This window comes from Neomonachus schauinslandi, chromosome 9 (assembly GCF_002201575.2).
Source record: "Neomonachus schauinslandi chromosome 9, ASM220157v2, whole genome shotgun sequence".
Lineage (NCBI taxonomy): Eukaryota > Metazoa > Chordata > Mammalia > Carnivora > Phocidae > Neomonachus > Neomonachus schauinslandi.
Window position 1 is genome coordinate 70,545,575 of NC_058411.1, and position 22,986 is coordinate 70,568,560.

General features: G+C 47.4%; 4 protein-coding genes across 9 annotated transcripts; 3 read left to right on the forward strand and 1 right to left on the reverse strand.

Moving 5' to 3' along the window:
• The first annotated feature begins 114 nt into the window (after positions 1 to 114).
• NEDD8 (NEDD8 ubiquitin like modifier) lies at positions 115 to 9,327 on the forward strand. Its single transcript, XM_021695455.1, has 4 exons — positions 115 to 276; positions 8,110 to 8,157; positions 8,323 to 8,405; positions 8,964 to 9,327. The coding sequence occupies exons 1-4, from the start codon at positions 259 to 261 to the stop codon at positions 9,058 to 9,060; spliced, it is 246 nt and encodes an 81-aa protein (XP_021551130.1). The 5' UTR covers positions 115 to 258; the 3' UTR covers positions 9,061 to 9,327.
• Positions 9,328 to 10,030: 703 nt separating this feature from the next.
• Positions 10,031 to 11,521, forward strand: LOC110585251 (magnesium-dependent phosphatase 1). 4 transcript variants are annotated; one of them, XM_021695450.2, is made up of 6 exons: positions 10,031 to 10,188; positions 10,302 to 10,362; positions 10,432 to 10,542; positions 10,873 to 10,980; positions 11,072 to 11,157; positions 11,330 to 11,521. In XM_021695450.2, exons 1-6 carry the CDS (start codon positions 10,152 to 10,154, stop codon positions 11,419 to 11,421), a joined length of 495 nt encoding a protein of 164 aa, XP_021551125.1. In that variant the 5' UTR covers positions 10,031 to 10,151; the 3' UTR covers positions 11,422 to 11,521. The 4 variants fall into 4 exon arrangements, with proteins under 4 accessions (XP_021551125.1, XP_021551126.1, XP_044773995.1 ...); XM_021695451.2 differs by having other exon boundaries at positions 11,072 to 11,167; positions 11,330 to 11,475; XM_044918060.1 differs by lacking the exon at positions 11,072 to 11,157 and having other exon boundaries at positions 10,873 to 10,928; positions 11,332 to 11,475.
• A 421-nt stretch (positions 11,522 to 11,942) lies between these two features.
• On the forward strand, positions 11,943 to 16,251 carry CHMP4A (charged multivesicular body protein 4A). 2 transcript variants are annotated; one of them, XM_021695384.2, is made up of 6 exons: positions 11,943 to 12,081; positions 13,598 to 13,747; positions 13,833 to 14,010; positions 14,427 to 14,541; positions 14,956 to 15,091; positions 15,524 to 16,251. In XM_021695384.2, the coding sequence occupies exons 1-6, from the start codon at positions 12,051 to 12,053 to the stop codon at positions 15,580 to 15,582; spliced, it is 669 nt and encodes a 222-aa protein (XP_021551059.2). In that variant the 5' UTR covers positions 11,943 to 12,050; the 3' UTR covers positions 15,583 to 16,251. The 2 variants fall into 2 exon arrangements, with proteins under 2 accessions (XP_021551059.2, XP_044773866.1); XM_044917931.1 differs by lacking the exon at positions 11,943 to 12,081 and adding an exon at positions 12,102 to 12,549.
• Positions 16,252 to 16,966: 715 nt separating this feature from the next.
• TSSK4 (testis specific serine kinase 4) lies at positions 16,967 to 19,256 on the reverse strand. Of its 2 annotated transcripts, none has more exons than XM_021695500.2 (4): positions 19,032 to 19,256; positions 18,467 to 18,681; positions 17,692 to 18,058; positions 16,967 to 17,246 (listed from the first exon to the last, which is right to left on the reverse strand). In XM_021695500.2, exons 1-4 carry the CDS (start codon positions 19,254 to 19,256, stop codon positions 17,064 to 17,066), a joined length of 990 nt encoding a protein of 329 aa, XP_021551175.1. In that variant the 3' UTR covers positions 16,967 to 17,063. The 2 variants fall into 2 exon arrangements, with proteins under 2 accessions (XP_021551175.1, XP_044774021.1); XM_044918086.1 differs by having other exon boundaries at positions 17,692 to 18,088.
• Positions 19,257 to 22,986: the final 3,730 nt, after the last annotated feature.

Here is a 22,986-nt window from a genome sequence, read left to right on the forward strand (position 1 = left end):
AATCGCGGAGGCGTCATTTCCGCTGTAACTAAACCGCCGCCTTCTTTTTATTTACGACGCCACCAAAACGAAACGCAGGAGCATTCCTGAGCCTTTCGGGAACCCCGTGGAAAGAAGGTGGGGGGAGGGAGGGGTGGAGCCAGGCAGTGACCCGGAAGCAGAAGTGACTCCCACAAGCGGCTTGCTGGGGAGCGGCAGCGGCGACCACAGCGGTAGAAGCAGCAAATTATCTGCGTGCAGCTCCAAACTGGGAAGAAGATGCTAATTAAAGTGAAGGTGGGAGCACCTCCAGCCTTGCCAAGACGCTGTGGTACTGGGCTGGCCGCTGTGCCTTGCGGGAGAAGCGGGGAAGGAAAACCACGCCTTTCCCGAGCCAGGAGGGTGCTGACAGCCTCAGGGCTCCGCGCGAGGGGTGATGGGAAGTAGGGGGGCCCAAGGCGGCTTTGAGGGCTGGGGACTGGTCCCGCCAGACGACCCCGGGGCCTCTGCGGGTCCTGCTTTCTCGCCAGGACTGTGCCATGACCCAGAAGGAGGCCGCCTTTGTCCGGGGTCTCGCTGTACTCGAACCCCCGCAGTCATAGAGAAGGCCAAGCAGCAGTTTGGCTCTCTTTCTCGGAATCTTGGAATAAGCTGTAATCTCCATTCTGCATTGCCCTCCTTACCTGCTTCTCCCAGCCCCTAATGCAGCTGCTTCCAAGCACAACACAAAAACGTTAGCTTGGGGAACCTGGGGCCTCTCAGGAGCTAGACTGTAAGCCTTTGCTGGTTGTCGCCAGTGTGCCGTATCTCAGCCAGCCTTCAGGAACCAGAGCTGGGAGTGTGTTCAGTCAGCACCTGCCTTTCTGAGCCGGGCCTCCTGGACTAGCCTCACTTCCTTGGCTGAGGCAGGTTAGTTGCCCTGGTTCTTGGTACTAGCAGCGTTTCCTTCATCTCCAAGTCTCCCGCGGTTCGTCACCGATTCCCAACCCTCATTAGTCCTATCTGCTATTGCTTCTTTCGTACCTTCGGACAGAGACAGAAACTAAAAATTGACGCAGTGCAACGCTAGTTTGGCCTTTTTGCTGCTGAGTAAGTTTGTTATTTCATCAGCTCTTTAGTGTGTTTACCGTGGTTAACAGCCATTCTTAACCTCTTCAGTCTTTCCAGACCACTTCCTAGCTGAGGATTGAGGTCAAAGAGCATGTTAAAAATCATGGTTTTTCAAACTTTGAGTAGTGACTAAAAGAGTCACTAATTGTAAAATCAATTGAATGGGTCGCAAGCAATATTAAAAGAAAGAAAATAGAAATACCAGGGTATTGTTTCACGAAATTTTTGTTTTCATTTTATATGTATTAAACACATGTATGTGTTATTAGTACATATGTATTTCTTAGTGTGGGTCACTGTCAAAGTCTGAGAAACACTAGAATACTTTTGGATATGGATTCTCACATTCTCTTAGTCAAAGAGGAGGTTTTTACTCTGAGTTCAGGGTTTTGTAAACTTTTTTTAAAAAAAAGATTTTATCTATTTGAGAGAGCATGAGCACAGCAGGAGAAGGAGCAGAGGCAGAAGCAGGCTCCTCGCTGAGCAGGGAGACAGACTTGGGGCTCCGTCCCAGGACCCTGAGATCATGACCTGAGCTGAACGCAGACGCTTAACCGACTGAGCCATCCAGGTGCTGGGTTTTGTAAACTTTAAAAAAAAAAATCTCAACCTACACTAACAAATTTTACCTCATGTCGCATACAAACAAAAACTTACCATGTGTGATATGCTCTGATATTTCCAGTTCTGTTCTAAGTCGATTTCATAACCCACTGATGGGTTGAGACCTACAGTTTAAAAAAACAGTGTGTTGTGGTTGGACTTCTCAGTTTGAAAGCACTTAAGAATCACCTGGGGATCTTGTAATGCTGATGCTAATTTGGTGGGTCTGGGATGAGACCTGAGATTCTGTATTTCTAACCTGCTCCCAGGTGATGCTGATGCTGCTTGTCTGGGGACTACGCTGACTAGCAAGGTTCTAGATTTTGTCTCTTTGAATCCATTTTCGTTTGGTATTTCTCTAAAATTGTCAGTCTCCTTTCCTGAAACACTTTCCTTTGTGCCTCCGCAAACAGGTTTCTGTGTCCTTCATCTTTCTCTCTTTTGTAGGCTGCATTGTTTTATGATGTTAAGTACGTATGAAAACAATTAGCTCTTCCATTACTATACAAATGATAGGTTTTATTAGCAGGGTTTCTTTGTGAATTCTTCAACTGTCATCTTCATGTAGCTGACTTTTTCCATATCTCTTTCTGCAGTCCTTTACAACAAAAACTCTCCTGATTTAAATCTTCTCTTGATGCCTCATCTCTGTCTTTCTAAAATTAAATACATCATATTCTGCCTTAGCCATCTTCCCAGTATTCATCTCGTATACTGATCCCGTCAATCTACCAGGTATCTGGAACTCAGTTCTTTAGAGTCATTGTTCACTTTTGAACCTAATTTTTCCTTTGATAACCTCTTTTTTACTTGATTTTCTTTCCATTCCCATTACCCTTATTCTGGTCTAGGGTCTCATTAATTGATATCTTTATTTCTCTGTAATACCTCCAACCAGGTTTTCCTACCATGTACCCCCCCTAACTTTTAAAGTCTAAGCTTGAGACACGGCATACAAAAAATCATAGTGTACATGTCCTCTTTAAATTTGTCATCATAGTATGCCCTGACCCCACATCCGGCATCAAGATCTAGAACATTTTCACCCCTACCCTGTTACAATTCCATAGGTTAGTTTTGCTTGTTTTTTGAATTTCATATAAAAGGAATTATAGAATATATAATTCTGTGTCTGGGTTCCTTCACTCAGCATTGTGTTTAGTTGTCGTATCTGTGTAGTTCCTTCTTATTACTGTGTAGTATTAACGCTGGATGACTATATCACAATTTGTTTATCCATTCTCCTGTTGATGGATGTTTGGGTTTCCAGTTTCTGGCTATTAGGAAGAAGGTTTCTATGAACAACATTGTTATACAAATCTTTTTTTTTTTAGATTTTTATTTATTTGAGAGAATGAGCAGGGGGAGTGGCAGAGGGAGAGAGAGAAGCAGGCTCCCCGGTGATGCGGGAGCCCAATGCGGGCTTGATCCCAGGACCCTGGGATCATGATCTGAGCTGAAGGCAGATGCTTAACCGACTGAGCCACCCGGGAGCCCTGCAAAAGTCTTTTTGTAGACATATATTCTCATTTCCCCTCGATAAATACCTATTAATGGAATTACTGGGTCATGTGGTAAATATATGTAAGTTTAAAACAAACTGCCAAACAGTTCTCCAAGGGGTTTTACCGTTTTACATTCCCACTTGCAATGAATAAGCATTTCAGCTGCTCTGTACCCTAGCTAACTTTTAGTCATGTCCATAATTTCTATTTTAGCTTTTATATTTATTTATATATTATTTATATATATATACACACTTATATATTATTTATAGTGGGTGTGAAATGTTAATTTCATTCAGGTTTAAATTGATGTGATTTTCACCCACCATAGCACTTTGTCATCATATCTTGTGTTTGGATAGTAATATTCAATATGGCATTTCCGTTTATATTGGTTTGTTCTATTAATTTTATGTCTCATTGTTTCTTGGTTGTAAATCTTCACTTGAAAGAGATGGTTTGCAAGGGCTGCATCACTTATTTCTTTTATATCCCCTCCAGTGCCTAAAGCAGTATGTTGGGCTTAGGTTCATCATTGACTTGCTAAACAGCATCGAATGTATTCCCGGTCACAGGGACCAGATTTGGAGGAAGAAATGCAATATCAAGAGTATCTTTTTAAAATTGTTCACATTGTTACTTTGAATTTTAATTATGGACAATTTCAAACATTTTCAGCAGGAGGGAGAAGGATATAATGCACCTCAGCTTCAAAACCTATCATCTCAGGGGCGCCTGGGTGGCTCAGTCATTAAGCGTCTGCCTTCGGCTCAGGTCATGATCCCAGGGTCCTGGGATCAAGCCCTGCATAGGGTTCCCTGCTCAGCCGGGAACCTGCTTCTCCCTCTCCCACTCCCCCTGCTTGTGTTACTGCTCTCGCTATCTCTCTGTCAAATAAATAAATAAAATCTTTTAAAAAGACAAAACAAAAACCTATCATCTTATGGCCAATCTTAATTATACTCACCAACTCTCCTTACCTGATGTCATAAGAAGCAAATCCCAGATAGCATAGCATGTGTTATTTGTATGCGTTTCAGTATTTATCTGTAAAAAAGGACTCTTCTTTTTTTCTTTTTTTTGCTCGATCCCAGGACCCTGGATCATGACCTGAGCCGAAGGCAGACGCTTAATGACTGAGCCACCCAGGCGCCCCCAGTCTTAGAGTTTTATTTTATTTATTTATTTATTTTATTTATTTGAGAGAGAGAGAATGAGAGAGAGCACATGAGAGGGAGGAGGGTCAGAGGGAGAAGCAGACTCCCTGCCGAGCAGGGAGCCCGATGCGGGACTCGATCCCAGGACTCCAGGATCATGACCTGAGCTGAAGGCAGTCGCTTAACCAACTGAGCCACCCAGGCGCCCAGTCTTAGAGTTTTAAATTTTACAAACTATATATATATATATATATATATAAATAATTATTATTTTTTTTTTAATGTCATTAGGTCCAAGCATCTTACCCTTGGGAGAGCAGTTCTCTTAGGGTCCTTTTTTTTTTTTTTTTTAAGATTTGATTTATTTACTTGAGAGAGAGAGCATGAGCAGGAGGAGGGGGAGAGGGAGAAGAAGAAGCAGACTCCCGCTGAGCAGGGAGCCCAGCAGAAGTGGAGCTCCATTCCGGGACCCTGGGACCACAGCCTGAGCCAAAGGCAGACACTTAACCGAGCCACCCAGGTGCTCCTCTTAGGGTCCTTTTTACTCTTTAAAAATTTTTTTTTTTTTTTAAAGATTTTATTTATTTTTTGACAGAGAGAGAGACAGCGAGAGAGGGAACACAAGCAGGGGGAGTGGGAGAGGGAGAAGCAGGCTTCCCGCTGAGCAAGGAGCCCTATGTAGGGCTCGATCCCAGGACCCCGGGATCATGACCCGAGCCGAAGGCAGACGCTCAACGACTGAGCCACCCAGGTGCCCCTACTCTTTAAAATTTTTTTAAGTCAGAATGAATATTTGTTTATTATTATTTGTGTGATGGAGTGTATTTTTACTAGAAATTTTATTAGTGCAGATAAAGGGATAGTTACCCTTGATAAACCCTCCTCTTGGTTCTACTCTCCTCAAAGATAATTACTGTTATAGGAGGTATGTGTGCTTTTAATCCTTTCTTCTGTGTGTGTGTGTGTGTATAGCTACATGCAGAAAATGATAATCATACATTCTTTAGATCTTTCCATGTTAGTGTATAAATCATTGCATAATAAATATATCATTCTGTGGATGTAACCATAGTTTAATAGTTTTCTTACTAATAGGTATTAGGCTGTTCCTGGTGTTTTACAGTAAAACTGTTCTGTTCAGTAATCACGTTCCTCTTGGAATATGTGCTCAAGTTTCAAGTTTTTCCTTCAAGTTGGTTAGTCTAGAAATAGATTATCTGCTTGAAGAATCTTTGCATTTAAAATATTAAGATTGGGTGCGTGGGTGGCTCAGTCGTTAAGCATCTGCCTTCGGCTTAGGTCATGATCCCAGGGTCCTGGGATCAAGCCCCACGTCGGGCTCCCTGCTCTCTGGGAAGCCTGCTTCTCCCTCTCCCACTCTGCCTGCTTGTCTTTCCTCTCTCGCTGTCTCTCTCTGTCAAATAAATAAAATCTTTAAAATAAATTTAAAAAAATAAAGTATTAAGATCAATAAAGTGAAGTAATTTATGGATGACACAGAATGCAAACTTTTCATTTTGTCAGGAAAAAAAACCCCCACCATATATTGTTTCTATCATTTCATAAAAGGACATTTAAAAAATTTTTTTATTTTTTTAAAGGTTTTATTTATTTGTTTTAGAGAGCAGGGAGGGGCAGAGGGAGAGAGAATCTCAAGCAGACTCTGCTGAGTGCAGAGCCTAACTCAGGCCTCGACCTCATGACCCTGAGATCAAGACCTGAGCCAAAATCAAGAGTCGGAAGTTTAACCGACTGAGCCACCCAGGCACTCCTGAATATATTTAGTTTTACGAAAATCTCACTGTTGTCATTATTTTTCCCATTTTACCATAAATTTTCACACAGACCAGCTTGGATTGGGCCAATGAATCTTGAGAATCACTGTTGTAATTTATTCTTTTGCACCCAATCAGATAAATCTAAAGGAGTTACTCTTGCATTTAAAAAAAAAAATTTTTTTTTTTAAAGATTTTATTTATTTATTTGACAGAGACAGAGCGAGAAAAGAACACAAGCAAGGGGAATAAGAGAGGGAGAAGCAGGCTTCCCGCTGAGCAGGGAGCCCGATGCAGGGCTCGATCCCAGGACCCTGGGATCATGACCTGAGCTGAAGGCAGCTGCTTAACAACTGAGCCACCCAGGTGCCCCTTAAAAAATATTCTTAGTACTGAACTGATTCTCAGGTTGAGAAATTAGGTCCTAAGTACTGTCATCATGCTGGTCTATGTGAATACCATAAGTAGAAACTGTTATTTTGTGAACCTATCACAGGAGCATACATCGGGTCCCAATGCCAGACCATTGAGACTGAGGCAGTACTGAGTACAGTTTTGGGGTTTTTTGTTGTTGTTGTTGTTTTAAAAAAAGGCTCAGGCTCTGGGGTCAGAGAGTCTGTGTTTGGGTCCACACACTCCTTTTGACTTCATAGGCATGCTTTTTAACCTATCCAGGCCCCATTTTCCTCTTTTATAAGATGGTGATAGTAATAGTATATATCTCATGAATACTTACAAGGATTCAATGTATTGATGCTCAGTGGAGTTTCTCACTGTTGGAAAGTGTTCGTTAAATGTGGGCTATAATCATGACATAATCATTGGTGTATTTAGCCCTTTCACAAATATTCATTGACTGCTTATATGTCAAACTGTGCTTTGTGCTTAGATTAGGAAGATGAATTTCTGTTTTTTTAGGAAGTTGGAGTGTAAATTAGAGAGTTTGACACTTAAGCAACTAGCAGTAGGTATTAAAGTGCACTAGGGACCAGTCATCAATTTTAAAGAGTCCTTGAACATTTGGGAAAGAGTGAGAGAGGGTATGGCAACAAGGAAAACAGGAGAAACAAAGAAATTCTCTTAAATCAGATTGTCCTTGGTGTGTTTGTGGTCTGGATTACTGTAGAATGGTTCAGATAGAGTTTTAAGAGCAAGGATGAATGGGAGATTAGATTAGATGAAGCACAACATTTATAAATGTATAATTAGTGTAATTATTGTATGTATTATCAGCAGCCCGTCGGCTGTGGAAGAAGTCAAGAAGACTAGAGCTGCACTTTAGTAGAAGTCTGGAGAAAGAGGAGAATAGAATGTTAATTTTAGTGTTACTTAAGAAGCTGGGGGTGCCTGGGTGGCTCAGTCAGTTACGCGTCTGACTTCGGCTCAAGTCATGATCTCACGGTTCTGGGATCGAGCCCTGCATTGGGCTCCCCACTCAGTGGGGAGTCTGCTTGTCCCTCTGCCCTTCCCCCTGCTTGTGTACTCTCTCTCAAATAAATAAAATCTTTAAAAAAAAAAAAGCTGGTCAGAGGTGGTCTTTAGTGTCCTTGAGAATTCTTGACTTATATGAATTATATTATATGAATGTCAGTTTCTAGCTTTGATACAGGAAACAAGGGCATCCTGATTCAAAGGCATGCTTTCCTTAGGACATCTCTTATTGCTGTCTCATCCAAAGGAATGCCAGTATTCTCATGGATTCTAATGGGGTGGGGGTGGGAAGATGGGGGGTAAAATGACCTGTAGGATTAGGAGGGTCAAATGGTTCATAGCATCTTGCCCTATCAGAGCTTTCTACAGCCTAAAAGTGTTTGATAAATACAGGTTTGGGTCAAAGCCTTCTGATTCTTCAAAACAGCTTTGCTGAGAATGAGCTTCTCTTGGAAGTTGTAGATCCTCAGGGACCAGGACAGGGTGTTTTATCTAGAAGACAAATTGTATATTAGGCTGCAGGACTCATGAAACCCTTGCCTGTTTCAGACCCTGACCGGAAAGGAGATTGAGATTGACATTGAACCCACAGACAAGGTAATGTATGGCCGGTACTTCATGCCTGTCTCCCTACATGCACATTCATTTGGAAATGCTGATGAACTTAGTCCTTTTCGCTCTCATGCTGTCTGCATAGCTCTTGTTCTTTCCACTTCCATGGTTTTGCCCCTTAGCAGTCCCTGACTACTTGTACCCTTAAAGGTGGAGCGAATCAAGGAGCGTGTGGAGGAGAAAGAGGGCATCCCCCCACAGCAGCAGCGGCTCATCTACAGTGGAAAACAGATGTGAGTTTGACATGGATATGAGGTGTGGCAATCTTACGTGACGTTGAGGGAGCAAATACTGGAGGAGCCTCAGATCCTTTGGTGATTTGGTGAAGCCTGTGAATTCCTTCTCAGAATAAGATTTTTGCAGACATAAAATACATAGATTAACAAGAGCAACTATATTGAGATACAGTTCTCAAAATACTAAAAACAAATTTGTGATAATAATATATATGGTTTATTAATACGTTAAGATCTAATGGTGGGTTTAATTTACCATAATTTTGACATATTTTCAAATACTTGCAAACAGTTGTAATATGATAGGAAAATATCCAATTTCTGTTAACAGGTTACCCATGTTGCTAATACCACTGTGGGTTTTTTGCTTGTTTTCAAAATTAAAAGAAATAATACATTTCAGTTAAGGGTCAGTAAAAATAAAGATGTAATTTTTTTTTCATCTGAGTTCATAGACCAGGAAGAAGACTCAAGAAACCCAGTGTAAGAATCCTGTTCTAGATGGTATTTCTAAGGCCTTTTTTTTTTTTTTTTTTTTTCCTTTTTTTCCTGCAGGAATGATGAGAAGACAGCAGCTGATTACAAGATCCTAGGTGGTTCTGTCCTCCACCTCGTGTTGGCTCTGAGAGGAGGAGGTGGTCTTAGGCAGTGATGGACCCTCCCTCCATTTTACCTCCTTACCCTGTCGCTCATAATGAGGCATCATATATCCTCTCACTCTGTGGGACACCAGAGCCACTGCCCCTTCTCCTGGATGCCCAGTCTTGTTTGGTGGGAGACCGTGAGGACGCCAGGACTCAGGGTTCCTGGCCCAAAGGGCCCTTGCTGCCTGTTGGGTTTTAGTTTGCAGTCCTGTGTGCTTCCCTCTCTTATGGCCACGTCCCTAGTTGTCAATAAAATATTTCCTGACCTCCTGGAATCTTTCTTGTATTGCACAAATGTGACAAGTTGAAATGGACCAGTACACACTCATTTACACCTCTGAAGAAGTAGGGCAATGGGAGGGAATGTGCCCTTGGGGTGGGGGATTATCAGACTCCAGGAAAGTCTACCCAAGGTGGTGTGGAGCCAGTTTTTACCAGCCCAGGAGATCTAATTATTGGCATCTCTTCCCAACCCCATAAGTGATTTCATGCTAGTAGCTTGAAATTGGCCTCAAGTGGCAAATCAGTCCCTCTCCCCAAACTGGTTGTTACGCATTTACCAGTATACTACTGATGGGGGTGGTAGAAACCAGGACAGTGAATTCTCTCCCATTGTAGCCTCCTGGACATTTGGGCCTGGTTCCAGAAAGGCCTCAAGGGCTTTACGGACACTACATTGTGGCTAAAATGCTGCTCGGGGCTTTGCGTTCTATACTGAACAGAAGACAGGCCGATTTGGAGAAAGGTTGAGGAGTGACAAGCTATGGATCACTTAGGTCTCAACTGGTAAGAGAAAAGGAGAGCGGTGCCAGGCGAAAGGGCTCCCTTCCCTGGCTTCTCTAGTTTAGCCGACTCCGCCGGGCTGGGTGGAGTGGAGGAGTAAGGGAAGAAGGTGTCTTGGAGAGGCTGGAGCACTGTGGTCCCCCCGGCGGTGGCGTTGGCACTTTACTGCAGTCCTTCCCCCGCTCCACCATCAGAAGGCGCTCTTGCGCGGTCTCCAGGCAGACGGCCGCAGCCCCGCGCGGCGACGCTCTAGTCGCCGTTTCTCTAAGGCAGGCGGGGCGGCTTGCAGCCGCGAAGAAAGCCTCGCCCGCCCGCCATGGCGCGGCTCCCGAAGCTGGCGGTCTTCGATCTGGGTGAGGGGACGGGCCTGGGGAGCTTCGCAGGGCGCTCTCCTTTCCCAAACCGCAGCGGCAGCTTCCGAGGCCTGCGCGCTCCGAGCCTGAGCCCTCCCTCCGTCCTCCCGCAGATTACACGCTCTGGCCGTTCTGGGTGGACACGCACGTAGACCCCCCGTTCCACAGGAGCAGGTGAGGCGGCGCTGGGGAGGCCGGCGCCGGGCGGGGCGGGCCGCAGCTGAGCGCGCTCTCGCCCCGCAGCGATGGGGCCGTCCGGGACCGGCGGGGCCGGGCCGTCCGACTGTACCCAGAGGTGCCCGACGTCCTGCAGCGGTTGCGGGACCTTGACGTGCCCATGGCGGCCGCTTCACGGTGAGGAGAGCGACTGGAAAACGCTGCCGGTCGCACGCTGAGAGACGCAGGCAGGAGACGTCTCGCGTAACCCCGGGGCTACAAAAACTTCGGCGGGGCAGATTTGCATGTATTTGCATATCGTTGTCATTGGACCTTCTCCTGTGCCTTTAATTTATTAAACATTGGCTCAGCCGCCGCCTGTGTCAGACGGGAAGCATAGGGAGTTGAATGAGGACCGAGGATGCCTCCCTATCCTGGAAAAATAGCAAGTTGATTTCCCCCGTGGTTAAATATAACTTGGCTTGCAGCTCTGGCCCTCCGGATCCCAGCTATGACACCTTCTTGCAGGACAGGGGAGATCGAAGGGGCCAACCAGCTTCTGGAGCTCTTTGACCTTGACAGATACTTTGCTCATCGGGAAATCTATCCAGGCAGCAAGGTCACCCACTTTGAGAGGTAGGTAGAGATAAGGGTAGAAGTGGGGAGACCAGAGAGGCTGAAGGAGCTAAGAAGCCCGCGGGGCCGCTCCCTGCCCCTCCTTGCACAGGTTGCAGCGGAAGACTGGAGTTGTTTTCTCCCAGATGATCTTCTTTGATGACGAGAAGCGGAATATCGTAGACGTCAGCAAACTGGGTACTGAGTGGTAAGATTAGCCCTTTGGGGAATGAGGAGAAAGGGTTCGGATGAGGGCTTAGGTAGGTATGTACGGGATGGATAATTTGCATGACAATATTTGGGTGACACCCAAAAAAGGTGAGAGGAACAACAGGCCTGATGAAATGTGGCTTTTTTTTTTCCTTTCTAGGAGTTACCTGCATTCATGTCCAGAATGGAATGAGTCTTCAAACCCTAACTGAAGGACTAGAGACATTTGCAAAGGCCCAAGCTGGGCCCTGAGGTCCAGTCTTGTGGATGAGCCTCATTTGAGGCATAAAAGGAAATCCGGAAGGCATTCTCAGATGTATTTGTAAATTATTAAAGCATGTTTGTGTGTGACAGAAGAAGTCCTCCAGCATGTTTCTATTCGTCTAGCGTTGTAGCCGGCCTCGGCTATCCGGAGGTGCCAAGAGCAGAGCGCGCGGCATTAGTCTTCATCAGGTTGGGCCATAGAAACTTGTGGCACACCCGACTGTGACCCCCACCCCTTGTGCTCGCCCCATCCGCACTCCGTTTCCTGAGCTCTGCCAAGGGCCCGAAGAACTCTTCCACTGGCCCCAAGCAGTGGGACGCGCGACCCTGCACACTCCCTTCCAGGAAAACAAATACTGTGTTTTGGGGTGGGGGTGCGGCGGCCTTTTTATAGCCAAAAGTGAAGCGGCCGCTTTAAGTGGAGCGAGTGGGTTGGGGCTGGTGGCTCGGGTCACGTGGTAGAAGTGGCCTCGTCGGCTCCAGTTGATGATGTCGCGGCGGTGCCCCAAGGAGGGATTGGCCCAGGCGGGTCTCGGAGCGCCGAGGCCGCACCCTCCCAGAGCAAGGCGGAAGTTGCCCGACGCCGTGGGGCGGAGGCGGGAGAGGCAAGGGTGGCGATGAGTGGGCTCGGCAGACTCTTCGGGAGGGGTGAGCCGGGGCGAGGCTGGCCGCGGGGGTGTGGGGGAAGGCCGTGGCCGCGGGATGTCCCGAGAACCCCATGCGCGGCCTAGCGAGGCCTCCTCACGTGCCAGAAGGCCCCGCCTTGTTAGGGAGCCTGGCTCCGGCTGCCTCCCCTCCCCCGCCCCAGAGAGAAGAGCTGGGGGCCGGCCCGGGACGGGAGCGGAGGGTCCCCACTGTTCAGGCGGGGAGGAGGGGTTGAGTTTCTGCCCGTCCTCATCTAGTCCTTTCCAAAACACTGGTGCTTCCTTTATGCTGGCCAAGAGGGCATCTGAGGTGATGAAGAAAGATTGCCTACTTAAAGCGCCTATCTGGTGGGGCAAGACAAGCCAAAACTGACATATACAGTGTCGTGTAGCAACTCCATGACGGAGATGGACCTACCACCCAGGGAAGCACAGAAGCAGCGCGGGGGGGTTGTGAGCCAGAAGGCTGGAGGTATGTCGGGTGGAGAATTGAGGTTGTTCAGGAAGATGTAACTGTGTGCAAAACAGGCAGGAAAGAGTATGGTGTGTTTAGGGGAACGGACTGTGTGTGTGTGTGTGTGTATGTGTGTGTGTAGGGGAACGGACTGTGTGTGTGGGGGGGGGGGAGGTAACAAAGGCCAGATCAAGAAGGGCCTTGTATGTCTTATTCAAGTTTTGGGTTTTATCCTGTAGGCAATAGAGAGTGTGGAAGGATTTTAAGCAGGCAAGGGCCATCGTTTTTTTAGGAGTGCAGAAGATGAAGGGGAAAATTGAGATCAGATTTTTTTTTTCTCTAGCCCCTGTACTTCATTCAGTTTGATCCTGTGGAGTCAGGACCTTGAGCATCTGCTAGGACAGCAAGTGCAACAGTGATTATAAAAAGTGACCAAACTCTGGTGGGGATGTGATAGTGGGGCGGCTGTGCATGTGTGGGGGCAGGGGGTGTATGGGAACTCTGTACCTGACATTCAAGTTTGCTGTGAACCTAAAACTGCTCCGAAAAACAAAGTCTATTATTTTAAAAAAAGACCTGGAAATGATTTGAAAGGCAGCTTGGAATAGCAAACGAATACTGGATTTGAAAGTCATACTGCCACATTTCGATTACTCCTCTATTCTTACTAGCTGTGATTTTATTTATTTATTTATTTGACAGACTGAGACACAGCGAGAGAGGGAACACAAGCGGGGGAGTGGGAGAGGGAGAAGCAGGCCTCCTATGGAGCAGGGAGCCCGATGCGGGGCTTGATCCCAGGACCCTGGGATCATGACCTGAGCCGAAGGCAGACACCCAACGATTGAGCCACCCAGGTGCCCCTAGTTGTGATTTTAAACAAAAACAATTTAACATCTTTGTGCCCTTTTCCGTATTTGTAAAGTGAAGATAGTACATTCACTGTAGAGAGTCCTTTTGGGATTAACAATAATGCAGTCAAGTGCCTAGCACATACTATGCACTTAGTAACTGGTGGCTGGTATTTTTCCTCCACACAATATGGGCCTGCTTGATTGGACTCCAGGGAAGAAGGAGAAGGGGCCAACCCCTGAAGAGGCAATACAGAAACTGAAGGAGACAGAGAAGATACTGATCAAGAAACAGGAGTTTCTGGAGCAGAAGATTCAACAGGAGCTACAAATGGCCAAGAAGCATGGGATCAAGAATAAGAGAGGTAATGGGGGAGAGGTGCCAGTAGGGTGGGCCCAGGTAGGAAGCAAGGCTTCTGGCTCTGATGTTCAAGGTGTGTGCTGCGTCAGCCGCCCTACAGGCTTTGCGGAGGAAGAAAAGATTGGAACAACAGCTGGCACAAACCGATGGGACATTATCCACCCTGGAGTTTCAGCGTGAGGCCATCGAGAATGCCACCACCAATGCAGAAGTGCTTCGTACCATGGAGCTTGCTGCCCAAGGCATGAAGAAGGCCTACCAGGACATGTGGGTACGGGGGGAGGGAAGCAGGGGGCCCAGGCGCTGGGGAAAGTAGCTTGGTATTGTACTTTGAATGTTAAAACCTCTCAGAATGTGAATTTACATTATAGACGTGCCTATGACAGCTAGACCTCTGTCGGTCTCCTTGCTTCCTGTAAGATCTCTTTGTTGGCTAAAGCATTATAAGGAAGAAAGATGATTTAAGACCCTTCAGAGAGGGAAGTGCAGCCTATCCTCCCCGGTGTGGCTTCTTACCAATCCTCAGGCCCCCTTGCCTCTGTACAATTTCCCAGGGACCTCTTCTACCTGATAGCTGTGGATTTATCAGCCTGAGGCCACAGACAGGAGGGGCTTCACTCAGGCAAGACAGGAGAGTCAGGAGGGTTGTTGCCTGATTTCTTGGCTGTAAATCTTGTTCTCAGGGACATTGACAAGGTGGATGAACTGATGGCTGACATTACAGAACAACAGGAGGTGGCCCAGCAGATCTCGGATGCCATATCTCGGCCTGTGGGCTTTGGAGACGTTGTGGATGAGGTGATTGGGACTGAGGGGTCAGGGAATATGGGAGAAAGCAGGAGACCAGCCAGAAGGAATGCCCAAGAGAATCATGGGGCAAGTTTGGGGGAGGAGAGGGACTCCAAAAGTGGTATGTTTTTGGGAGTAGAAGTTCCCTTTCTTCATCTTTTTTTTTTTTTTTAAAGATTATATTTATTTATTTGAGAGAGAGAGCATGAGATCACGGGAGGGGAAGGGCAGAGAGAGAGGGCAGAGTCCTAAGCGGACTCTGATGAGCTTGGAGCCCAACATGGGGCTCGATCTCACAACCTTGAGATCAGGGCCCTGAGATCACAACCTGAGCTGAAATCAAGAGTCGCACGCTTAGCCAGCTGTGCCACCCAGGCGCCCCTCATTTCTTCATCTTAAACAGTTTTATTGTTCCATATCCAGGATGAACTGTTGGAAGAGCTAGAGGAGCTGGAGCAGGAGGAATTGGCCCGGGACTTGTTAACTGTGGGTGACAAGGAGGAAGAACCCCCCATTGAACTGCCCAGTGTACCCTCTACACATCTGCCTGCAGGACCAGGTACTCAGGGCTATTCTGTTGTCTTAAGGACTTGAGGAGGTGGGATAGATACGGGGAAAGATTATTCCTCTTACATCCTGCTTCAAAGGAACCAGGCAGAGAGGGCTGCTGCTACCGTTGCACAGGTTGTTGACTGCATAAGGGCACCTGGCTGAACAGGAATGAAGACTAAAGTCCAGCTTGTGCCTCATTCAGCAAGCTGGGTACCCTGGTGTAGGGCTGCAAGTTCTGGGAGAGAGAAGCACATTTTCTTAATTTGTACAAGGGTGCCCTGGGAGTTAGCAGCAGCCCAGCAAGCAGAAGGACCACACCTTTAGGTTCTTTGCTGGGGAAAGAAAATTCAGCAGACTTTCAGTGTTCTAGCAGGGGATTGTTGGAAGTTGCTACCGCCCTAACGTTTCTTTCTTTCTCTGGGTATCCTTGTCCCTGAAGCTCCTGAAGCAGGTGAAGATGAAGAAGCACTAAAGCAGTTGGCTGAGTGGGTATCCTGATAAGTCTGGGCTTGTTCTCCCAGTGCTGCCTTCATTGGTCTCTTTTCCTTAAGTGCCAAGTGCTAAGCTAAAGGAACATAGCCTTTTGGGGAGGTCCTGCTGAGGGTGATAGTGTGACCCTGCCTGAAAAGGGGTTGTCGCCCTCCCCTCCCTGGCTCAACTCTGAAAAAGGACCTTGGTGTGAGAGGAGCCCCTGGGCTCCCTTCTCTGAGAGCAGTTACAGTGCCCTTGTTCCCAATAAAATCGGGCAGATGGAACCATAGTGCTTATACTGCCTCGTCTACACCTGAAACTCTTCCCTGGCCTTTGGAGCTTTGTTTCAAGCATTGAATCACAATGGGAGTAATGAAGGGAATAACGAAGTATTGGAACAGAGAACAAATGGGAGTTGACAATATCTTGACCTACTATGTTCTAGGTAGGTACTATTTCATCTTTCAAGTTGGTTTGTCCTAGAGTTGCCTAGTGCTGAGGTTCAGCACAAGTATTATCTATCTTCGACCCATATGGAGCTGTCTCTGAGTCTTCTCTCATTGCTTTCCCCCAATCATGCCTCTGCCAAGACAGCCCCATGATTTACTACTCATTTTCCTTTTGCAAAGCCCATTTTCAAGGACAGGGAGGGAGAATATAGGGATGAAGGAGCAAGTAGCTTTCCTTTATTCAGAACCCACAGTAAATAGGCTTGTTTGAACTGTCATTTCGGTTTCTTTTTTTTTTTTTTTAAGATTTGTTTACTTATTTTGAGAGAGTGTGGAAGCAGGAAGGGCAGAGAGAGAAGGAGAGAGAACCCCAAGCTGACTCCCTGTTGAGCGCAGAGCCTGATTCGGGGCTCAGTCCCATGACCCCGAGATCATGACCCAAGCTGAAACCAAGAGCGAGACGCTCAACCAACTGCGCCACCCAGGCGCCCTTGCCATTTCTAAGAGCAATTGATGAGGGACCATGATTCACTGGGATTGTTCCAATAGTGGTTAAGGTGGCATCTGGAGAAGGGAGAAGGAACCAAGATATTTCACACATCCTGATGCCCATTTCAAAGAGAACAAATAATGCCATCCCTTCGGACTGTAAACAGAGGCAGAGCCATAACCAAATAGCAACCAGGGCCCCTTTCCCACTGCTTGAACATTTAGCGTGCACAGAGATGTAAAATAATGAGCATTTACTTAGCCAGAATAATGAAGCTTGCCCAAAGTGCGTGTTTATGCCAGCACCCTCTCCCCCATGAGCCGCGTATGAGCTACATTGTGAATTACCCTATTGACTTACAGACATCAAGGTGACTGGTTACAGACTCTGGTTAGAAATCCACCTCTTGGTCTCAGTAGGGTTCCCTGCTAAGGTTCCCCTGAAGAAAGAATGTCTTTGACCCCAGCTGATGAAACTAAATCAGAAATAGATTTATTTTTGGTATAAAGGATTTTTAGCCCCAGACCCTCCTGCTTTGCTCCTCTTCCAACCCCTTCCTTCAACCATTTTTAGGTATTGATTTCCAAGGATTGGTGCCGATTAGTGGTGCTGGGGGGTTGGCACATGGCCTCAAGCAGCCTGATCTCCTGGGTGGGTTGCTCAGGCTGGAACTTGAGCACCCAAGGATCCTTGATGATGTCCAGGATGGTGGCACGCTTGGTGGCTTGGCGTAGCGTCTGGAGGACCAGGTTCTAGGGCAAGGGAAAGAGAGGTCTTGGCTGAGCTCGCCCCCCATTGTGCCACACAGGCAGTGAGCAGTTGGACCTAAGAGAAGCAGGATAGCCCATCACACCAGTCTGGTGAAAGGGGGTGTGGTCCTGATTTTGTCCTGAAGAGCCAGGCATTTAACTCCCTGGAGGAGAGAGAAAGGAAGGGTACCTTGGGGGAAACCTCTTGCATAATCCCTTTCTGGCCTAAAGAGACAGAGGCTGAAACCTGCTTATGACTCCCAGGTAAGGTGCGGAGCCCAGGGGTGGCCCTTTAAGGTCCCTCCCCGCCAACTACTCTAGGGCAGGGGCTAAAGTGTGAGATGGGTCTGGTGGGGAAGAGCCTCCCCTGCGGTGGGGAGGCCTAGGATGGGTCTTCCCTCCCTGTGGGTCATCCCTGAGGCCTCAGCCCTCCTGGGGGAGCCAGCACCTTGCACTCCTGGGAGATGGAGTAGTTAGGTGGAAAAGTGACCTCCTTTTGAGTCTCTTTCAGCAGCTTCTTGAGATTGGTGTCATCAAAGGGCAGCCGGGCGACCACTAGAGTGTAGAGGATGACGCCCATGCTCCAGGTGTCAGACAGGAAAGGGTTGTAGGGCAAGCCCAGCAAGATCTCCGGGCACGCATAAGCAAAGCTGCCACAGTAGGTCTGGCTGAGGTGGCTTGTAAAGCAGTTCATTTGGCGGTAAGAAGGGCTACTATGCACTGTCTGGTTAGAAGGCACCATCTTGGCGAAGCCAAAGTCCGATATCTTCACATTCTCCCGCTTGTCCAGCAACAGGTTCTCCAACTTTAAGTCCCTACCAGCAGCAGAAAGGCTGGGGGTCAGGCTGGGGAGAGGGCTTAGTATTAGACCGGGAGCTGAAGGGCCAGGGGTCAGAGGCTAGAGAAAAGGCAAGGTGGGAGAGAGGTACCTTTATGAGGATGCAAGGTAGAGAGGAAAGAGCCATGGAGTTGTGAGCAGAGCCCAAAGGTGAGAGAGGATGGTACCTGAGGACCACAGGGGGCTCGTCATTGTAGTTCAGAGTGCCGTGCTCACGGTGGGCGCTACAGAAACGTTCTTGAGCAGAGAATTAAAATAGAGGGGATGAATGGGCCTAGATAACTGAGGGAGGTCAAGGGAGGAACAAAGAGGGCAGAAAGTGGGAAACATGCATAAAACCCCCCCGAGAGCCCAAAGGCCCCAGCCTGGCTGGCAGCGCCCTCACCGGTGCACGATGCCCTTGCTGTGCAGGTAGGCGATGCCCAGGGTCATCTGGGAGAACCACTTGCCAGCAAGGGGCTCAGAGCAAGCCCCGTATCGCTGTATCCACTCAAGGACATCACCGCCCTGAGCCAGCTCCAGAATGATGTATACTCGGGATGTGGTTTCGATGGCCTGGTAGAAGTTGATGAGGTACTTGTGCCGCAGGACCTTCATGACCTGGCCCCGGAAGAGGGACCCATCAAACCGGGGAAGGGAGAACCCGGGCTGTGCTCCCAGGCCTCCTGCTGTCCCATGGCTAACTTAACTTAGAACTCTGCAAGCGGATTAAACTCCAGAGGGCTGGGTGATCTGTGGGCAAACCCTCGGCTTTGGACTTCTACTTTGTGAGGGGCTGGAGGTGAGTGGGTGGGTGGAAAGAGGTTGAATTTACATCAAGTCATTTTCCTGCTGCTTAGTGAGACATTCAGGCCTGCAGGGGGTGTGGGGGGGTGTTCTCACTCCACCCCCTCCTAACCACACCCCTTCTGAGAAGTTTTAAGCAGCTTGGTCTCAGTTCCCTTTCCAACCTGTATCTCACGGGGCAGGAACTTGTTAAGATAGTCCTCAGAGGCCTTCTTCTTTGAGATGATCTTGACAGCCACCATGACCTTCTGCTTTGTGTAGTAAGCCTCATACACCGTCCCATAGGAGCCATTGCCAATGACCTTGCCCACCTCGTAACCATAGTCCTCCATGACGGAGCGGTAGGCTGAGGTAGGTGGTGCTACCTCCGAGGTATCTCCCTTCCCCATGGTGTTGGGCTTGCTGAGAGCAGGGAACTGTGCTACTTCGAAGCCTATTATCTGCTCAGAAAGCCAACCTTGAGCCACCGAGGGCTGGGGTAACAAAGTAAAGTTAGTCTCCAAATGCTTGCCTATATAGTCACGCAAGTCTGGGATGCTGGGCTCACCTCCCCACTGGGAACGTGGAGGGGGGAGAAGGGGGCAGCAGTTCTTTTTGTCTCCACTGGCTGTTGTTACTTCTTCCTCCTCCTGGTTACGGAATTCGCCAAGGTCCCATGTTCCACATACATCACAATTCACCTTCTTTCCACCTTGGGCCACAAGGCTTCAGAATGAAGTGCATGGTGGAACATATTCCTGGGGGCAGCTTCTGCAGTCTGGTGAGACCCCCCCACATAGATCTAGTCCCTTCAACCATTCATGTCCATTGAGAGCACCCACTGTGTGCCAGGCCGTGCACTGAGTACTGGGATAAAACAGCTAATAACGCCAACAGAGACCCTGTACTCAGAGCTTATTATCCAGAATGAGAAACTTGCGTGTGAGAATATGACAGAGAATCGCAAGGTGTTGTAGAAGCCTATTCTAAGGAATCTTAACCTTACAATGTTTTTTGTTTGTTTGTCTGGCTTAAAGCAACCACCCTTTTATTTATTCATTTATTTTCTGGCAAGTTGAGCTGTGCTCAGTTGGGTGGTTCTTCTGGTGGTCTCATCTTAGCTGGGGTGGTTTGTTTCTGCTGCATATGGTCTCACTATCCAGCGGACTAGCCAGAGTTCCTTCACATAGTAGCACAGAATTACATGAGGAAAAAAAAATCAGAAATTGCAGGATCAATTAAGCCCAGACTCCAAAATTGCAGAGCATCACTTCCATACCTTTATACAAGTAAAGACAGTTTCAAGGTTACAAGGATCCCAGATTGAAGGGGTGGAATAGACTCCACCTGGGAACTCTGAAATGCATTCTTATCTTCCCATGACCCTAAGTTCTGTACTTTTCCTCCTATCCCTCTAGCCATTCCTCAGACTTCACTGGAGCCTTATCTTCTCTGTCTGTCCCTTAATCATATCTGGAAGGTTCTACCACAGGCCTTATTTCCTCAGAGCTTTATGTCCTCCCATTAGGATCTCACCCATTTCCCAACACTTTAGTTATTACATCCATGCTGACTCCTCCTAATCTCATCTCTATCCCAGATGTCCTCTGGAGTTCCAGATCCAGCATCCAGTTGCTTACTGGACATCACATGGACATGTCTCTCTCAGGTATCTTAAACTCACCATGTCCAAAATTCAACTCTTTCTGTTCTTGCCCTAGACGTCCTCTGTTTTGTTTTGGTTTTTTTAAGATTTTATTTATTTGACAGAGAGAGAGAGCACAAGCAGGGGGAGCGGCAGGCAGAGGGAGAGGGAGAAGCAGGCTCCCCGCTGAACAAGGAGCCCAATGTGGGGCTCCATCCCAGGACCCTGGGATCATGACCTGAGCCGAAGGCAGATGCTTAACCGACTGAGGCACCCAGGCACCCTCTGTTGAATTCTATACTCATCTTCAATTTACACACCCAGTCATCCTAGACCCTTCCCTCTGCCTCAGCCCCTACATCCAATCTGTCACCTCTTCTACCTCTTAAAACTATCTTTAATAATACACTCCAGGCTCTTGAAGCGGCTGCCACCGCCTTAGGTCAAGCCTCCATCAACTGATCACTCTAGCATGGCTTCTACTCCCCTCCAGTCTGTCTTCACCCTGAACTCCAAGGTATAACACGGATTTGATTCCCACTTAAAAACAATTCAGTGCCTCCCCATTTGCCTCAGAATCAAGTCCAAATTCTTTTATATGGCTTCAACATCTGACCCTGCTTAGCTCTCCAATTTTATCTTTAAAGATTTTATTTTTATTTATTTGACAGAGAGCACAGCAGGGGGAGTGGCAGAGCAGAGGGAGAGGGAGAAGCAGGCTCCCTGCTGAGCAGGGAGCCCAATTTGGGACTCTATCCCAGGACTCCGGGACCATGACCTGAGCCAAAGACAGATGCCTGACGATTGAGCCACCCAGGTGCCCCTAAATAGAATCTTTAAAAAAAAATATTCAAGCACCTGTACCCAAGATGCTAAAAAAATCTTAACACCGTGTTAAAATCATGTGTCTATAAATTGTGTTTTTAACCTCAGTTGGACCCCCAAATGCTGCCCAGTGATCCTGCTCATTTTCCAGATCAGCTCGCTTCCATTCTCCACAACCCATTCTTCTCAAACCTCTTAACTTCATCTCCCTCTTCTGGTCAGTTGACCTTCCTTACAGCCCTAATGGGAGATGCAAGCAGAAAAAACACAATTACAGACACTACGTTAGATGCTGTGACAGAGAAAGTACTGGGACTCTGGGAGCACCCAGAAAGGAGGAACATCCAGTTTGGGCTTGAGCAGTCAGTAAAGGTGTCCTTAAAACAGCTCATGAGCTAAGTCCTCAAGGAAGAGTAGGGGTTTGCCAGGACAGAGGGAACAATGAAGGAAAAGTAATTCTGTTTGGCTGGAGCACTGCATGTATGTTAAAAGATAAAATTGGGGGTGCCTGGGTGGCTCAGTGGGTAAGCATCTGCTTTCAGCTCAGGTCATAAACCCAGGGTCCTGGGACTGAGCCCCGCATCAGGCTCTCTGCTCAGGGAGCATGCTTCAATTTATTTATTTGACAGAGAGGGAGAGAGCACAGCAGGGGTAGCAGCAGAGGGAGAGGGAGAAGCAGGCTCCCTGCTGAGCAGGGAGCCCCATGTGGGGCTCGCCTTGCTAGAGGGGTTACCTGGATTTAAGACTGTGTGTGTGCAGGGTGGGGGGTGGCATGCAGGGGAAAGGACAAAAGAAGAATCAGATTTATTTTCTATCTTCCAAAAAAAACAACTCCAACAACAGATTGTGCCGTAGGCTACTGGTAAATTCCTGCTTATTGACAGCCTGCTGATCCTGCTGGCAGGGTAGTTCCAGAGTTTGTTGGAAGCTAGATCTACATTCTCAAACTGCCAAGATGAGTTGTCCAGGACACACCGTGGTAAGGAGGCCCACTCTGCCCCGCCCATCTTCTGCTCCTCTGGATAGGTAGCTTGGTGGCAGCTCTGTCCTCATCATGTCCAGCGGGTAAACCAGTTTATTCAAAAAACATGTATTAAGCTGCCTACTTTATACAAAAGCACTGCTAAGTCCTGAGAATATCAAGATGGATAAATTACAGTCTTCCTGTGAGTAGTTAGTAATTAGCAAGGAAAACAGACACATAAGTAAAATAACAGTACAGTGAGATAAATTGCTATAAACAAAGACTGGAAGATGTAGAGGCAGGCTTTATAGAGGAGGCATTTGTACTGTTCAAGAGGAGTCTCCAGGCAGGTAAGTAGGGAATGGTAGATGGGGCAGTCTAGGCCAAAGCAACTATATGAGCTTGCAGGCTTGAGAGAACATGACATTCGAGATTCTAATTTGAATACAATTAATGTACCTGGAGAAGTAATGAAGATCCAGGTCTGACAGGCCTCACATACCAAGCTTTTTAGAGTTTATCCTCATGGTCAAATTTTGGTCGAAATAGTCAAAGTCAGAGCCTGTTAGAAAATGATGCCTAGTCACCTTCTCCTCTAAGATCCTGATTTCGTGGACCCAGATCTCCATGTTTTTAATAAGCTTCTAGCTGAATCTGATGCACACCAAGATCTGAGAACCACTGTTGCAGGAAATAGTATATATAG

Coding starts and splice junctions, on each gene's coding strand:
- NEDD8 (XM_021695455.1), top strand. Junction 8,158..8,322: donor ACATTGAACCCACAGACAAG/GTAATGTATGGC, acceptor GTACCCTTAAAG/GTGGAGCGAATCAAGGAGCG. Junction 8,406..8,963: donor ATCTACAGTGGAAAACAGAT/GTGAGTTTGACA, acceptor TTTTTCCTGCAG/GAATGATGAGAAGACAGCAG.
- LOC110585251 (XM_021695450.2), top strand. CDS start 10,152: ATGGCGCGGCTCCCGAAGCTGGCGGTCTTCGATCTGG. Junction 10,363..10,431: donor CCCCCGTTCCACAGGAGCAG/GTGAGGCGGCGC, acceptor CTCGCCCCGCAG/CGATGGGGCCGTCCGGGACC. Junction 11,158..11,329: donor CGTAGACGTCAGCAAACTGG/GTACTGAGTGGT, acceptor TTTCCTTTCTAG/GAGTTACCTGCATTCATGTC.
- CHMP4A (XM_044917931.1), top strand. CDS start 12,477: ATGACGGAGATGGACCTACCACCCAGGGAAGCACAGAAGCAGCGCGGG. Junction 13,748..13,832: donor TGGGATCAAGAATAAGAGAG/GTAATGGGGGAG, acceptor GTGCTGCGTCAG/CCGCCCTACAGGCTTTGCGG. Junction 14,542..14,955: donor TTGGAGACGTTGTGGATGAG/GTGATTGGGACT, acceptor TTCCATATCCAG/GATGAACTGTTGGAAGAGCT.
- TSSK4 (XM_044918086.1), bottom strand. CDS start 19,256: ATGGGGAAGGGAGATACCTCGGAGGTAGCACCACCTACCTCAGCCTAC. Junction 18,682..19,031: donor TCCTGCCCCGTGAGATACAG/GTTGGAAAGGGA, acceptor TTCCGGGGCCAG/GTCATGAAGGTCCTGCGGCA. Junction 18,089..18,466: donor AGCAAGGGCATCGTGCACCG/GTGAGGGCGCTG, acceptor CCCTCTCCCCAG/CCTGACCCCCAGCCTTTCTG.